The sequence below is a fragment of the Cinclus cinclus genome, chromosome 1 (assembly GCF_963662255.1).
Source record: "Cinclus cinclus chromosome 1, bCinCin1.1, whole genome shotgun sequence".
Classification (NCBI taxonomy): domain Eukaryota; kingdom Metazoa; phylum Chordata; class Aves; order Passeriformes; family Cinclidae; genus Cinclus; species Cinclus cinclus.
This window is the reverse complement of record NC_085046.1, coordinates 134,550,511-134,567,253: the sequence shown is the minus strand read 5'-3', so window position 1 is coordinate 134,567,253 and position 16,743 is coordinate 134,550,511. Positions and strand designations below refer to the sequence as shown.

Sequence of the window (16,743 nt, the reverse complement as noted above, 5' to 3'; positions counted from 1 at the left end):
TAAATAAAGAATAGTAAAGTAATTTAGCTGCAATGAGATAGAGTGGCTGTGCCTATGCTAACACTCAAACTAGACCACCATCTGCTTGCCAGCTCCAGACCCAGCAGGCACCACATGGTCTGTGTCTGCATCATATAAATTCTTTTGCCCTCACAAAGAGGGTGGCAACACCCAAAGTGCTTATTTGGAATATTTCCAGGCCAGGCTACCTCCCTGTGAGAATGTCACTTTCCTGGGGACTAGATGTGCTCCAGGGACTGAACAGCATCTTGACAGTGTCAGTGGCAGCAGGGCAGTGCCCAATCTGAGCTGCTGCTTCATTCCCTACTATTCACTACAGGCAATTTATCACCTGCAGAACAGTATTCCTTAGCACCAAAATATTTATTTTAACAAGTCATAATAAAAGTAGCCTATTGAACTTCAGCCTGACAGTCCAGAATGTCATATCACTGGGGAAAAGAAACTAGATTTATAATTTAGAAAAATGCAGTCTCATTATGCAAGCTCAGTCCACGGTCCCTTATGTTTTCTAGTGCAGCAGACACAACAGTCTCTTTCAAGCATCTTGTCACATGCTATTTTGGAGAAACAGCAACAGCTTGTGAAGTTTCTTTGATGTACAACTCGTTACTAGACATGATCTCTAAAAAGTTAGAGTAACCTGTTCTCACTGCGGTAGACATGGCCATCTGCCTCTCCCACACATCCACTGTATCCTCTCACAGCCTTGTTCACTCTTTTAATTGTTCTGCATAAACAGGGTAGGATACATTTTAAAATGTCATGTTTACATTATAAAGAGTCAATTTTTGAAGACACTTCCTCCCATCAGAGCTGTCATTTCCTATTTCCTTCCTAAATGTGTGTCTTATGTGCTAAATAACTTATTAACCCTTTGTAATTTCTGCCCATTGTTCTTCTGAATGACAATGTCTGCTTGAACATAATACAGCCTCCCTTTCAAGATACCCTATATCTTTCCAAAATCACCTTCTACATGTGCTTTGCTGTATTTCAGATATAAATCAGTGGCATATGAGACAAATCTGTTATCCCAATTTGCTGTCTCTCCCCAGACACTGGGAGCTGCATTGTGTTATTGTTTGTTTTCTTTCATAGAGTTATTGAATATAACTTGAAAGATAAACCTGTTTGTGATCAACAGGGATTTGATCCATTCTACAGGACCTCTTTCTGCTGTGGAGCTGGCAGAAGAGTTGCATAATTACATTCTGAAATTAATATAAGCTCAAGGTATGCCCATCACAGCTAAAGCTCATCTCGAAAATCCTACTTGTCATATGAGTGACACTTATTTTAGACGCTAGGTGTTTTCTGAGGTTTATTTTATTAGAAGTTACAAGTTAAGTGAAGATTTCAGGTGAAAGTCTATTACTATAATCTTATTTTCATTATTCTCTATTTGTATATATCCAAGCTGTAGGATATAAATGGTTGTTAACAATGAGAAGGAGCATTTATCTCCTCTACACAAAAATACAAGTTTATCATATGAGATTGTTATTATTTTCCATTGTTTCTTGAATTTTGTTTTCTGTCCCATGCTTTGGCCTTGGCAGACCAAGACTTTTTCTCTTCTGCCTGTTTGGATCCAAAATGTGTGCAGTGCAGAGATACCTCTCTGTCTGATGGAGTGTCATTCACTCAGGCTACAGCTCTCTCAACACAGATACAACTTTGTTTTCCTTTAATATTTCCCCACTGAAATCAAATGCTAAGAGTGACTCAAAATGCCAGCATAAGCCTGAAGAGACTTGAGGAGTTCTGATGGAAGAGGAATGGCCCATCTGGCAGGTGTAATAGGTGCTGTCCCAGTGCATTTCTGTAGAGTGTTGGGTGTTGTATGATACCACAGTATTGCTTTTGGAAGCAGCATCCAGTGGTAGGTGTAAGCACAACTGTTTCAGGAGGGAAGCTCAGTGAGCTGTAGTAAGACATAGACTTCCACATGGCTGAAGGATGCTGAGCCCTCTGGGCCCTGCTTTGGGCTGATGCTCTGCCAGACACCAGTGCCCTGCCCCATGAGCTTTTCCTCCCAGCAGCAGCCGAGCACCTTCAGCTGGGACCAGGATGTGCCCTCTGCAGTGCCCTGCTTAACTCTATACATCAAACCATCAATAAGAGCACACGTATTATAAACTTCATAGAAACTCTCAAAACAAGCAGAAAAATGAACTCTTTCACTTGCAGTAAGAAAAATGCAGGAAGACTAGGACAATTATGCATGTTCACCAAACAAATAGTTCATCTTATTGGTAGAAAATAAACAGTTGATAAAATCTAGAGCTGTTAGGGAAAACTGAAAGAGTCAAGTTTGTAGGGAAGAACTTAAGCTTGACTTCATAATATCTCTGGGACCTCTACTCCAGTTTTTGACCACACTCACAGCTAAAGTGAGTTTTCCTAATGTTTAAGTGAAACTTACTGTATTTCAATTTGTGCCCATTGCCTCTTGCCCACACACTGAGCATCACTGAAATAAGCCTTGAAGCTTCTCTCTACCAGGTATTTATACATGCTGGTAAGATTCCCTGGACCTGCTCTCCTCCAGGTTGAAAAATCCCAGCTCTCTCAGCCTCTTCTCATATGTCAGATGCTGCAGTTTCTTCATTACCTCTGTGGACCTGCACTAGACTCATCCCAGCATGTCCATGTCTCTCAGGTTCTGAGAGGCCCCAGCACAGTATCCCAGATGTATTTCACCAAAGTTGAGCAGAGGGGAAGGATCACCTTCCCTGGCCTGCTGACAGTGTTCTGTCTAGTACAGCCAGGAGGCTCCCGGCCATCTCTGCTGCCTCGTGGTCAATCTGTTCACCAGGATCCACAGTGCCTCATGTCCCCAGAGCTGCTCTGAGGTCAGCCCCCACCACCTGCCAGTGTATGGGGTTATCCAGCCCCATGCAGACAACATGAGTTGGGTACAAATGAAGAGATTAAGAAACCTACTGCCTGGGATTCACAAAAGTCTGCAAGACCTGACTGGAGACTGAGCCCTCTGTCTTTATGACTAATGGTAGAGCATTTACCTAAGAAATGAGAGGCATGAATTGGGTTTTACTCTAGCTCTAGTGAGTTATCCTTTCTGTATATCCCAATCCTCAGGAGACTTGATTTTCCTGTGCATTACCTTGAAGAAAATCAGAGCAGATCAAGTAATTCCACTCATCCTCTTGAGGTTGGGCTCAAGCACAAGGGCTGACATCACCAGCAAAGCCAAGCAGTACCCATGGAGTACAGGAATCAACTATGCTGACTGTAGTGACCATAGAACTAAGTGGCTTCTGGTCTCTTCCCCTACTCCCAGGACGTGGGGGTTTTCCTCCTTTATTATTTGTTTATTTTGTTTACTGCTGTCTAATGTAAAATATATAAATAACCTTTGTAACAGAGATGGATTTATATGCATCCCCTCCCATTTAACAGTGGAACTACTGCTAGACTACTGGCACACTGCTCTTTCTTCAGGAAAAAGAGATTGCATTTTTTGGGATCTCATTCCCCTACAGATGAAAAAGGATGTTGTCATGTTGTCACATTTTCTGTCCATTTCCAGGGACAGCAAGACAAAATGTGTGTGTTCAAGGGGTTGTTAAAAAATTTAAATTACAGTATAATCTTCCTCAACATTTTATTAGAGTAGCAACAAAAATCCATTACAAATTAATCCCCACAGTAGCATGCATCCAAGAAGTATGTAATGCTTCTTTTGAAGAAAAATTGTTTTACATTTATCAATAGTACATTTCTCTGAGCAATTACACAATATTTATAATATACAAATATATAAACCACATGTAGTGACAGAATGAAACAAAAACTCTTCTGGGTAGATGAAGAAGAAATTCCCTCTAAACCAGTTGCTCTTACACAGTTTGTTAGAATTCAAATTTCCAAGATTCAGCTCCCAAATTAATGAATTCAGGAGTCCAAATCACTTTGACTGAGCCAATTCACTGGCATTTGCTTTATCACTGTATCCCAAGAGTAATGAAAGAATCATGAGAAAACAAACTCTTATTGAAAAGAACAAAAGAGCAAAGAAACAGTTCTGTCTGAAGAAGATATGAAATACAGAAAGATAATTTTCAAATTTCACAGCAATTTGTAGCAAAAGAAACAGCTTTTGCAACAAAAGAAACACACGTAGCAGAGAAATGAATAAACACAGACAGCACTGTTGAAAGAACAATTTATCTTTTCACATAGTTGAAATAATATTTTTTTCCAAGGTAACAATGCTCAGATCTGGGGTGTATGTGTGTGATTTATTTATTTATTTTTAGAATAGCTTTTTTTTAAAAAAAACAAAATAGTCCACTTCCAAAGTGACTGATCCAAGCCTTCACTGCGTAGCTGGGGAGGTACTGCAGCAGCTCCTGAGCAGAATCAGTCCTTCAGTCCATTTTGCTGGATAATTGTTTTGGAAGGGATGCTAGTGAGATCTTTATCATTTGACTTGTGTCATCCATTTCCACAGGAGCATCATAAACTCTTTCACAGCACAATGGAGCTCCTTTGATATATCCTTTACTCTGAACTCAAAGAGGTCATAAGATAATTTGAACCAAAGTGTGTTACAAATACACCTGACCTTTCTCAGCTGCACAATTTATCTTCACTGAAGGTTCTGAAACCACAGCATTTCAGAAAGGAAGCAGCACAGCTCCCCAAGCCAAATGTGAAAGCAGCACCTCTTCTGTTATCTTCTGGACAAACTTCTAAGTGAAAGTCCAATAAGAATGCAATGCCTCACGTGAAAGATGTTATATAAGGATATAGCAATGGATTTCAATATTGTGACCAATCAGACAATTCTTTCAGACTAAATGTTGCAAAGGAATTAGCTATTCACAAAATAAATATACAAATATAGTTACTGCAGTCAGTAGCTGACATCCAGATACTTTCACTTCTAGCAAAAAAAAAAATTGATATAATTATCAGTAAATTTAAAACCATATAATGTTTAAGAAAACACATGCTCACATATATGATTTCCAACATCTGAGTACAAGAAAAAAGATTGATTGCTGTTCTAAAGAGAAGAGAGAACAGAAACAGTCACATTAGCACAATGTCTGAAGAAGTTCTCTAGTGTTAGCTGTATATCAGTATAAAATTAACATAGATTTCACAACTAACATCTATAAAGATACAGTCACATCACATTATCAGTTAAAATCACACCTTAACTTAAATATGCAATTTTTAATATTGCAGTTTTGCACACAATTTTGCAATCATCTATGCTCAAATAAATATCAGAAAGAAATAATTTATTTTCATTTTTGTTATTCACTGTGATGGTGGATACAAAGTCACCTACATAGATTTTAGCCCTTGATGAAACATCACAAAGAATACGAACTTAAATACCTCACCTGAGCATCTGGTGGAGCAGAGGCTGAGAAAGCAGACAGTTACTTTTTTTAACAAAAAGGCAAATAAAGCAGAGAATTCACTTCTGGTACTGTTGGTCTATAAAAGACGTAATTCAGTCTGTGCTCTGAAAGTGTTGAGATAGAAGTGTAAGTTTGTATTACTGCTATTATATAAACAGTTTTTGGCCAGCCAGTTGTGCTCCCCACCAGACAGCCAGGTTTCCATGAAATGCTCTTTTTGCCTGCTTCTAGTTCTGTACATCTTGGTTTTTAAGTAAGAAAAGCAACTAGTTCTAGCACCTCTTGAGAAATTCTGGAAAGGAGAGCCTTCTCTAACAGCACTGAACAGATGCCCGACTGAAAACAGCATGTGAAGAGCAAAAGGATTTCCAGGCATCAGCTCCACTGGTGGCTGCCTCTGCAGCCTCTCCCTCCAGCTCAGACCAGGAATCAGCTCCCAGCAGCTGCAAGCAGTGCTGGCTTCATCAGAAGAGTTTGCAAAGTCAAAGATGTGTCTCAGTCAGACACAGGAACTTGCCTTTACTTTCAATGTCTCTTGGCTAAGCAGCCGTAAATTCCTGTGTAAGGTTCACAGATAATTTAATTTCTCTGTGTCAGGTGCTTTGGAAGAAATGTTAAACAGGTTGTGGTATCTCTCCTTGACTTTCCCTTATGATGGCAAACTGCAGCTCTAAGCAAGTGCAAGCAGTAAAATGCAATGGAACTCCCTATTTTCACATCAAGCTCTACAGAGGGAAGGTTTGCCCAAAGTGTGTGTCACAGCTACAGAATTGTATTGATGACAACGTATACAATACAATACAATTGTATACATAACAAATTCAGTACTTGCTAGGTACTAATTTGTGAATACATTGGTATCCTTCTCTCTGACTCTTGAGCCCTAGCCAACTTTGCTTACTTAGCTGGTATATGACTCTGTCATTTTAGTTCTTCCTCATTATTTCAAAAGCACTCTGGATGTTGCCCTTCCAGTCCTGTGGGGGTTCAGACATCTGCACAGACGTAGACCCCACTGCATGTGCCTGCCTGGTGGCCTGTGCTGCTCACATAGACAACCTGGCAAGCTGGAAAATGCAGAGGATTTGGGAAAGATTGCAACCTGGCCTGCATGGGTCCTGCTGCTGGCTCTGCTCCAGACAAAGCTCTGCCAGGTTCTGGAATTTTGTCAACACCTACACTGCTGGTTAAAACCTCCTTGCTGTTGGTCCCTTCCATGCCCTGCCATCACTCTGCCAAGCTGGAAAGTGCCTGTGGAGCTCTTCAAAAGCAAAACAAGAGTTAAAGCAAGGAGACAGAGCAGGATCCAGACTGTTTGCAAAATCACAGAATCGCAGAGTGAGTGAGGTTGGAAGGGACAACAGTGGGTCATCTGGTCCAAGATGGGTCATCTCAGGGCACATGGCACAGCCTGAGTCCAGATGGTTCCTGGTTATGTCCAGTGAGGGAGATTCCACAACCTCACTGGGCAATTTGTTTGCTTCCTCCTTGCCATTTAGAGAATGCCCAATAGTCCTTTGGATGCAGCAGACACAGGTTCATAGTTTTAAAATTAAAATCTAAGGCGTATCAGGGTATTTTTAGTTCTCTTTAAGTTTGCAAATACAGTTGAATATCAGTGAAAGTGCATTGAATTAGGGAAAAGGCTGTGTAGGCAAAAGAATACTGGATAGGAAAGCCTCACAATGCTGTAGGGGCTACCTCTTTCACCCATGCTGGGCAAGTGTGTGACTCTTGGGGATGGGGCTGTGCAGGGCTGGGAGCAGGACTCGATGATCCTTCTGGGTCCCTTCCAAATCAGCCTACTCTGTGATTCTGTGAATTGTTTTTCTTACAGGTTTTTAAATGTCATGTACAAAAGCTGTGCAAAGTGTTCATGATGATCAGGAATATGCAGGCACTTTCCTGAGCTTCTACCACACAGAAGTGAGAAAATGTACTTCTAGCAAGAACAAGAGCTGGTCTAGAACAAAGCCAAAGCAATACATGATATTTTGTCTGCAGCTACCTCAGGGAGACTACGGCCCCAGGCTGCTTATCATGGGCCTGTGTGGGAAGAGCAGGAAAGGGGCTATGCTGGCAAGTAAAAAGCCATGATGATTTCTCTTCTGACAACACTTTATGTCCTAAAGTATTCTAACAGATAAACTTTGAGACAAAGCATTTTTAAAGTGTCATTTTTTTTCTCTGAATTTTGCTTTTTTCCCTAGATATTATCAATATTAAAGCTCTAAAACCCCTCTAGTCCTCTTAAACACAATTGATATTGAACCAAGATAAAAGGAGCTGGTAAAAGCCTGTTGCATACTCTTCAATATCTGTCAAGTTCCAACAGGATTCAGTAATAGCTGAGACTTACATTTAAAGCGGTACATCTATAAAACTGATTGCTGAAAAATAAAAAGATATTTTAAATTACTTAAAGTATTCTTACTGACTTTTTAATTTGCTTTCTCCCTGCTGCAAATTCATTGAATGGTCTTCCCTATTTCATGGTCCTCAAGATAAAAAATAAACCAAAGAAAAGAAAGATTTAGTGCTCTTTGCCATCAGATACTTGTTTATTGAAGTGTGCTTTGATGGCTGCAATGAGATTTGCCTGGAAGTGGGATGCACTGACAGGTAATTACTGCTAGTAGCAGGAATTTTTGGCTGCTGTTGGAAGGTCCCCTGGGTACTGTCCAGTGCAGTCACACATTAGAGCAGCTGCTCTCCTCACCCCTCACCTTCAGAGGGAGTATCATCCACTGCCCCACTCTGTGTCCATGGACATGTCCTGGCAAGCCTTGCTCATTCTGAGACCACAGATCACTCTTCAGTTAATGGGAAGAAGGATTTAGGTATTCTACTGAAGCCAACTCACCTGCCTAGAGTGAGGTTGTGTTAACTACTTCATTCAGTTAGCCTCAATAATACACTCTTTTCACTCCCCAAGATGCTGCATTTTCTTGCAGAGCAGAGGCAGTTATGTAAAGAATTATGGTAGCTTCTGAAATTCTGTGTGCAGAAAGGTCCTCACAATTCATAAAATTGGTGAGAACAGAGAATCCAAACGTCTTATATGGCTGCATACTCAGAACAAGGTGGGCCTCAGGCCTGAAAATGAGAAGAAGCAGAGAAAAAATATTTTTACACCCTCCTATCATCTGCAAAACCAAATGAAAATTAAGCCTCTCTATAGATCATTTATATTTTTAAGATCTAAAATATATGGGTTCACAAGCAGCATTTAGGTAGTGTTGTGTAAAAGAGCATCATGTAAACAGTAATGTTCATCATCATGAGAACTGGGTTAAAGAGATGTGCTACACACAGGTATGCTTGCAGGTAGCACAGGAATGCAGGGGGCTTTCAGCAGTGTCAGAATGAGAGTGCAGGTGTGTGGGGCAGCCTCTCCTCAGCACCAGCTGTGTGGTGGCACCAGGCTAGTTGAGCCCCAGCTGGAGTCATGGGGCAAGGGAAGAAAATGCCCCACTGCTCTCCCTGCAGGCAGCCAGAGCATGCCCAGAGGAATCACTGAGCTCAGACACCAACATCACCCTCCTGCCAGATGCGTATATGAGGCACCATGCCTGAGAACCCCTTTCTGATGCTCCATTAGAGCCCACTATTCCTCAGAAGAGAAGGATTAATGTGATTGTTTCTCCCCATCCTTCCCCATGTTTCAGATCCTCCAAGTGCCATCCTGCTTGGCACAAGGCACTTTGAAAGCACAACCTTCCAGAGCCAGGCAGCTGTCCCTCCCTCCCTGCCATTCCCTGCTTGGTGCATGTCCTGTCACTGTCAGCCTCTCCCAGCCCTCTGTGGTCCTGCCCTGGCTGAAAGCTGCCCCAGCACAGCCCCATGCCCATGCTCTGCCTCTGGAGGACTCCACAGCAGACATTGAAACGTATTAACTGTTACCTTGGATAACAAACACGTATCACCAATGGACAGTTTTGCAGAGGATAGGTAGGTATTGGTAATATCTTCTAGCTCGGTGCTGAAATGATCAGAATCCTTGATGACGTTATAATTCAGGGCCATGCTGTAACTGGCAGGTTTCTTCTCCTCTTTCTGCTGGTAGTTGCACAGTTTCCTGAAGGCTGCTCTGAATTTCTGGGACATGAGATTATAAATTACAGGATTGATAGCACTATTTAAATAAATACAGATTCTGCAAAATAGCAGGAACCAGTTTTCTTGGAAGGGTCTGGAGAGAAAGGAATTGACCACAACCAGGGTGCGGTAGGGCATCCACAGGAATGCAAACAGGATCACAACCACGGCCAGCATCTTGGTAACCTGAGGGAACACAGAGGGAGACACAAGAGGGACAGAGGTCACAACCACCCTTGGAATGAACATATTCATTCTTACACCTCTAGGGCCAAACCAAACCTCTGGACAGATCCTTCAGCAGGAATTTATGATTAATATTTGATTCAGAAAGGTTTTCTACAGTAGGAAATACAAAAACCTTGGTTTCAAATGGTCTTTCCCGATTACACTGTTGTGGACCTTAGACATTTCCACTTCTTATGCTGGAAGACAGTGTTGATTCAAATGGGAAAAAAGGATAGAAAGTATTTTTTTTTCCAAACACATTAGATCTCTTCCTTTAGACTAGTATAGCTTGTAGAGTAATTGAACATGAAGCCTTTTTTCAGTTATCGGGTTTAACAGTCAGCCTAAAACAATTTCCCAAAGCCAAATATAAGGAAAAAAAAGGAGAACAATAAGATTAATTTCTATTCCTCAAATCCTCAATAATTAATTAGACCTTCATTATTTGATGTTTAATCTGAAAAGTCAAATAAAGCTTACAGAGCCAGGAAAAAATGATCATCAATAAAACTTGATTGTTATAAGAATTTTATCCTATTATGTAATTTTCTTTTGAAAAAAGAAAAGAGCAACCTCTGGGAATACCCAGGGTAGCTGAAATGAAGTGAATAATAAATATTAAAAAATTATTTAAACCCACTTAAAAACTAGCCTTTCCTTTGTAAATAATTTAATTCTAGTATAGACAGTATTCAATAGTCTCTACATTAAAGAAAGTTTAAAAGATACTAATAAAGCAAGTAGAAAGTACACAGAAATGTGACATGGGACAATACAGTGGCACAGCCTCATGGAAGTCAGGACATTACTTGGTTAACTGTATGAAATTGAAATTATTAGCAACACATTTTGATGAGCTACAACTGCTTCTTTTGATTGTAGATTGATAATAGTTTCAAGAGGAGATAACTCCACCAAGATCACTCACAAACACAATAGTTTTAGAAGTGGGTTTTAGTTTGAAGCTGTGAGTGAGTATATAATTCTCCTGTCTTCTGACCAGATAAACTCATTATATAGAAACCTGCCATCACATTACCTAATGAATGTATTTTCTCCTATCTAGAAAGACACTTTTAAGCCAATTTGTTTGATTTGTTATAGGCATTATAATAAAGAATGTGATGAAAATCAAAGTTACTCCACAAATAGATATATCTTTAAATATTTATCAGTCTTTAAATACACATATTCAAAGGCTGGAATTTTATCTAATAGTTCTCCTCCCCTCACCTTTACTTTTGATTTCTATACATCTGTGTTCAGCAGAAGTATAAAATAAGACTGACAAATACTATCTCCTTTTTTGTCATTTGACTGATAACATTTCATTATGACTTCTAGGCTGTTTTTTTTTCTAATTTTCTGTGCACAGTTATTGTTATAGAGCAAAATACAAATGTGAATGTTCCAGGTAACTCAAAGGATGATCTCTCCTTATCTCCACTTCTGAAAGGGCCATTCCTGTGAACATGGTGGCAAGGAGAGAGTTGACCCAGTACTGACCCATTCTGGCTCTCACCCCTCCAGTTCAGCTCCAGCCTGTGCCTTCAAACAGCAAATCCATTCAGTGGAGAACAATCATTCACTGTAGAAAATAATCCACATTTAAAGGAAGAAAGCCACCAGTTGTGGAGCCTGGGTGAACAATGGGACAGAACCAAACCAACAGATGTATTCCATCAGCTCAGGCAATTCAGTGCATAACAGTCTACACAGGCATCAGAGTATTTTGCTACCAAAAGCTCAGCAGAGCAGTCCATTATGGCACCTATCATTGGCAATTTACATTTCTTTCAGGAAAAATTGCTCAGAGGATTATTTGCACTGTTGCAGCTCTCAGCTTGAATCTGGACTAGAAGTAAATTGTTACTGTCAAGGAAGGTGTAATTCAGAGTCAGACAATTAACGCCGTACAGCAATGAAAACAGACTGTTACTCCTCAAGTGACTGTATCCCATACACTGCAAATATATATATATATATATAATATATGTATGTTTGTATGTATATATGTAGCATGCAAATTATTAGCTGAATTTCTGTATATTGGCATTTGGATGTGCATTGTCTTTCTAACACCATAAGCTTCTACTGCTGAAAACTAAGAACTCTGTAGAGCTGGCTTTCATTTTGCTCAGGTCAACGAACCAACTCGTGTACTCACATGCCTCCACAGAGTCTACATTCAGTGCAAGAGAAGAGGCAGAACCCATGGGTGGCATCTCTCCGGTGGCATCTCTTGGTGGTTGAGTCCGTGCAGGGCAAGGAGGAGAATTCACTATAAATGGTCTGCAGTACATATCCTTTCAAAGCTGCCTAAAATAACACATCTCTCACAAGATCTCTATTGCCTGTCACAAATTCAGTTTCCTGATCCATCTGACCAGTTGTGGTTGTCTCTGAGACATGCGATGAGGCCCTGAGTGCAGGTAGTTATTTTCTCATTGGTAAATCTTCTTAAGATGGCTCTGGAGTGGTTCTTTGTGCTCAGCTACCTCAGACCATGACCTCTGTGCCAATGGCAGCAGGTCCAAGGAGGTGCTCTGGCAAGGCTTACTTTGTCCCAGAATGGGTTGTCACCCCACTGCACAGTGGGGCACTACTCAGGGCTTTGCTTTGTAGGTGAACCTGTTACCTAAATACATGACTGAGGCCAAAGTTGTATTCTTATGCCCACCAAAAACATATCTTTTAGAGGAAAGTTCAGTGCTCTTTGTTTAAGTAAAATGCCATATTCTTTTCCAAATCACTTAATATGAAACAGAACTAAACATATATTGGGAGGAGGCTAATTGACATCAGTGGAGTGCTATGAGGACAATTTTAAAAGTACTTATTTTTTTATAACCTGTAAACATACACCGAAGCTACATGAAAGCAGCAGCTGTACATCCTGAATTCAATGCTCGGGTGAAGGCAAGCAGACACTGATTGCTCTTTTCTTGTGCACTGTATGTCCTATGCTCAGGGTACAAATTATTCTTAGGGAGAGTGAAAACATGGTAAAAAGACTTTGAGCAACTTCAGCTTAGTCCAAGTTTCAAGTGTAGTTTGAATGATAACAAAGTGCTTGAGATTGAATATAGTCCTGGCTGCATATAAACATTCTTCAAGCCTTATCTTTTTATTTGTGATGATGTTCTAAAAATATTTAAAATATATTTTACTAAACAGAGTCTCTATATTTTAGCTAGTATCCTCCTTTCCTTCCTGCTCCAAAAATTCTAAGGAAGTGTTTTTATTAAACACTTTTATTATCCTGGTACAAACAGTTTAGTATTGCTTCCCTCTCCTTTGAGTATTAATCTTTCTAACACTCATAGGTAAAAGCAATAGTCACTCCGGTGTTTTAAAGCCACACAGTAACAACTTTCTTCTTGTGCCTGGTCGTGTTCATTGCAACACACAGAGATTGTATCTATCAGTACATGATTTCATAATCAAAAATAAGTTGTGCAATGGAGGAGAAGGATTAAATAAATAGAAGGATTAATGTCTTGATATACTAACACCACAAGTGAAACCAAGTGATAAGATTGAGGATTTCATGTAAGCTGTGCAAAACTTATCTTGCCCTGCAAGCTGGAATCTGCGGCTGCTGTGCTGTGAGAGAACAGAGGGATTTCTCTGGTGAGCAGGTCATCACAGGCTGCAACACTTTCTAAGACAGGACCTTCTCTAAGGGGCAATCTATCTATTATAACTGACCATGATAGCCATGATAACCTCGATGATTTGGCTGGACTAATCAACTAACTTTGTGAGACACACATACTGTTAAATCAGATGGATTCCATCTCAAGTATGAACCAATATGTTTGCTATGTAAGGCTGCATTTATTTTTCTCAGTCCTCTTGATATTGGAGGAAAGTAGGAATTCCTTTGGGGGCAGTATGAAACCTACATGCAAATATGTAATTCAGTATTCATATTATGAATGGAAAAGAAAATAATTACTCTGGGATCAGTGGGCTGCAGGACCCACACTGAAACAGGAAAAAGGTGAGAAGGAAGGAGTGACTGGAGACATCCTCTGCAACCTGACTGCAGCACTGGCCCCACACTGCTGGCTGCTGCAGGGCAGGGACTGAGTGTAGTTTGTGGCTATAACAGTGGGCAATAAATTGGCAATATTAATTGTCCCCAAGTCAAGTCTGCACTGCCCATGACAATAACTGATAGTTTGTCTGCCTGTCCTTGTTTTGGATCATGAAAAACAGGAGCACTTCCTATTTTCTCTCCCATTCTCTGCTAGAGCCAACCCCACTACAGAAACGTACATGTATTTAATTTTATAGAAATATTCTAGGAAAAATATGAGAACTGCTACAGATGTAGGAAGTGCACACCATATTTTCAGTCACTTTTTCTACAGATCACATGCTGGATATTGTACACTATTCAGTCCCTGTAATGCAAACACAGATCTGAGTAGACACAGAGTTTTTACACTTCAGCTGGACTCACTGTCAGGCCAGACTGTATTGTCAGCTATACACGTCCTTGTCAGCATGGCAGGAAATGTTCCCTTCTGTGTCTTACCAACTGTTGAGATTCTAGATTTTTTTTTTAATATGCACTTTTTTTTTTTTCATTTTACACCACTGCTTATCTTTTGCACACTGCTATTATACAAAAAAAAAAAAAAGAAAAAAATTACTAATTATGCCACACTGTCCTTGGTTTGCATTCTGTGTTGTACTATATGCAAATTCTAGATTTACTTATAATGAGGCTGCTTAAAGCAATCAGGTTGCTTAGGCTTTTAGAGAAAGTCTTGCTGTCTTTACAAGACATAAAAGATATCATATTGTAATCTTCACTTTCTGGTTTCATAATGTAACAGTCCATATTCATCAGTGTTCAATGTAAAAATTTGTTTTTCAAGTGATACTAAGAACATGTAATCAAGTATAAAGTCATATTTAGAACTCGAAGAGATTATCTTCTACTAATTAATGAACAAAGAAAACCAACATTAAACACTTCCGATTCAACCTCAAGTGTCCCAAACTCCCAGGCTAGTTCCTTCCCTTTAAATCTCAAAAATAAGTCAAGAGTCATCTTGTATATTTGAAAAGATTACTAACAAGCTGTAATTTAAAGAAATTATAGTTAAAAATGTTTCATTCCTAATTGGCACTTCCTAGTTGTTTTTTGATATAGGAAACAAAATACTCTTTTTTCAGTGCTTGCATTAGGTAATAATGTACAAGCAAGAAAAGATATGTATTTTGATGTATATGTGTATCACTGATTTTAAACTTGACTACTTAGCAAAAAGGAAGAATATATTTTACCTCCTTCCACAGCTTCAGACAAGTGAGCTTTAAAACAAGTGATTTAGGTTTCAGAAAGCCATTTCAAATAGTTGTTCCTACCTGCCTTCGAGAAGCAATAGTGCTATTGAAACTCCTGTTAGTCATCTTGGAATTCACAGGCTTGCTTTGGTGAGCCACATAATTCCTCCAGGTCTTAGAGTTTTCTTTTGGGTCTGAAGGGATGGGGTTCAGGAACAATATTCTAGCAATCAGGCCATAGAGGACAGTCGCCAATACCATCGGCACAACATAAAATATGCCAAAGTCCATCATGTAGATAGGAGAGTAATAGCTCCTGGAGACCTTGTAGCCACAGGACACAACCGTAGTCTCTTTGTAGGCTACTGTATTAAGGTCTAGCAAGAAAAACCAGAGCATACAGTATATGGAGGTGAAAGCCCAAACAAAAATAATGATCTTTTTGGCTCTTGAAAAAGTGCATAGAAATTGAGCTTTGATTGGGTGGCAGATAGCTATGTACCTCTCAATGGTGAAGGCAGCGATGGAAAAAGAAGAAGCGTTGATTCCCAGGTACTGGAGATAAGTGATGCAGAGACACCCGACGTAGCCATACACCCAGGATCTGTACAGGCTCTCTGTGATGTTGGGTAGTCCTGCAGCCACAAGCACCGTGAGATCTGCCACGGCCAGACTCACCAGATAGCAGTTAGTGGGAGTTCTCATGTGCTTGGTTCTGAGGACCACCAAAACCACCATGGTGTTGCCCACGATGCCCAGGCCGCAGATGAGGAGGACTAAGAGGATTGTTACCACTTGGTATTCAGCTGTAATGACCTCCTGGCTCGATAGCGGCAGCCCAGTCCGGTTCTGCTCGTCTCCTGTGCCATTCTCCATCTCCACCAGCCCACTGCTGCTTCTGCCGAGCACTCTGCTCTCCATGGTCCCCTGCAGAAGGGTCAGCGGAGCGGAGTGCTCCACTCTGGGAGAGCTGCAGCCCCAGAACACGTTCTCCAGGTAGTCACGGTCCCATTCCTGCACCGTCCTCCACTCCCCCTAAAGCACCTGCGCTTTCAGCCTTCGTAAAGTCAACTATCGCATGGGTTAATCCCTCTGGACTCCAACTCAGTTGCACAGGCTAAAAGGCTGTTTTCTCGCAGGTGGGCTGAGGAGGCTCTGCTGAGGTCCCGGCCTGTGGAGGAGGGGCTGGCTGCCAGCTGCGAGCACCGCCCGGGCCGAGCCGCTCCAGCCCCGCGGGCTCCGAGGGTGGGGACAGCAGCGGCGGCTGAAACCGCAGGGTGCGAGGGGTTCTCCTGCTTCACCCTGCTCTCCCCCTGCTCTCGAACAGATAGCGTGACGGCATCGATCGCGTTGATCCACACCGGCAAAAAAAGGACAGCTGACTGGCAACAAAACTGCCCTGATTTTTAAAATTCTGTCTGCCGCCATGCCGTTGTGAAAGAAAGGGCGATTTACCCCTGCCTCTGCTTTGCGAGGAGCTCTAACAGTCCCTTCAGGGCTTTACAGAAACAAATGCATCCCAGCTTTTGAAAATAGCAGGGGAAGAAAGTAGGGGGCTTTTTTATTTAATAGAAAATCCTGTTCAAAACCTCTATCGCTACAGCTGTCATCACTCCTGAGTCCTTTCAAATATTTTCTGAATTGCAGCAGAACAGCAATAAAATGATCGCAACACAAATTGCTTCTT

The 16,743-nt window shown here is 40.9% G+C and overlaps 1 protein-coding gene across 1 annotated transcript; it reads right to left on the bottom strand.

The window, feature by feature from the left end:
* Positions 1 to 8,499: 8,499 nt before the first annotated feature.
* On the bottom strand, positions 8,500 to 15,932 carry TRHR (thyrotropin releasing hormone receptor). The gene is made up of 3 exons (XM_062514905.1): positions 15,138 to 15,932; positions 9,308 to 9,710; positions 8,500 to 8,522 (listed from the first exon to the last, which is right to left on the bottom strand). Exons 1-3 carry the CDS (start codon positions 15,930 to 15,932, stop codon positions 8,500 to 8,502), a joined length of 1,221 nt encoding a protein of 406 aa, XP_062370889.1.
* Between the last annotated feature and the right edge of the window lie 811 nt (positions 15,933 to 16,743).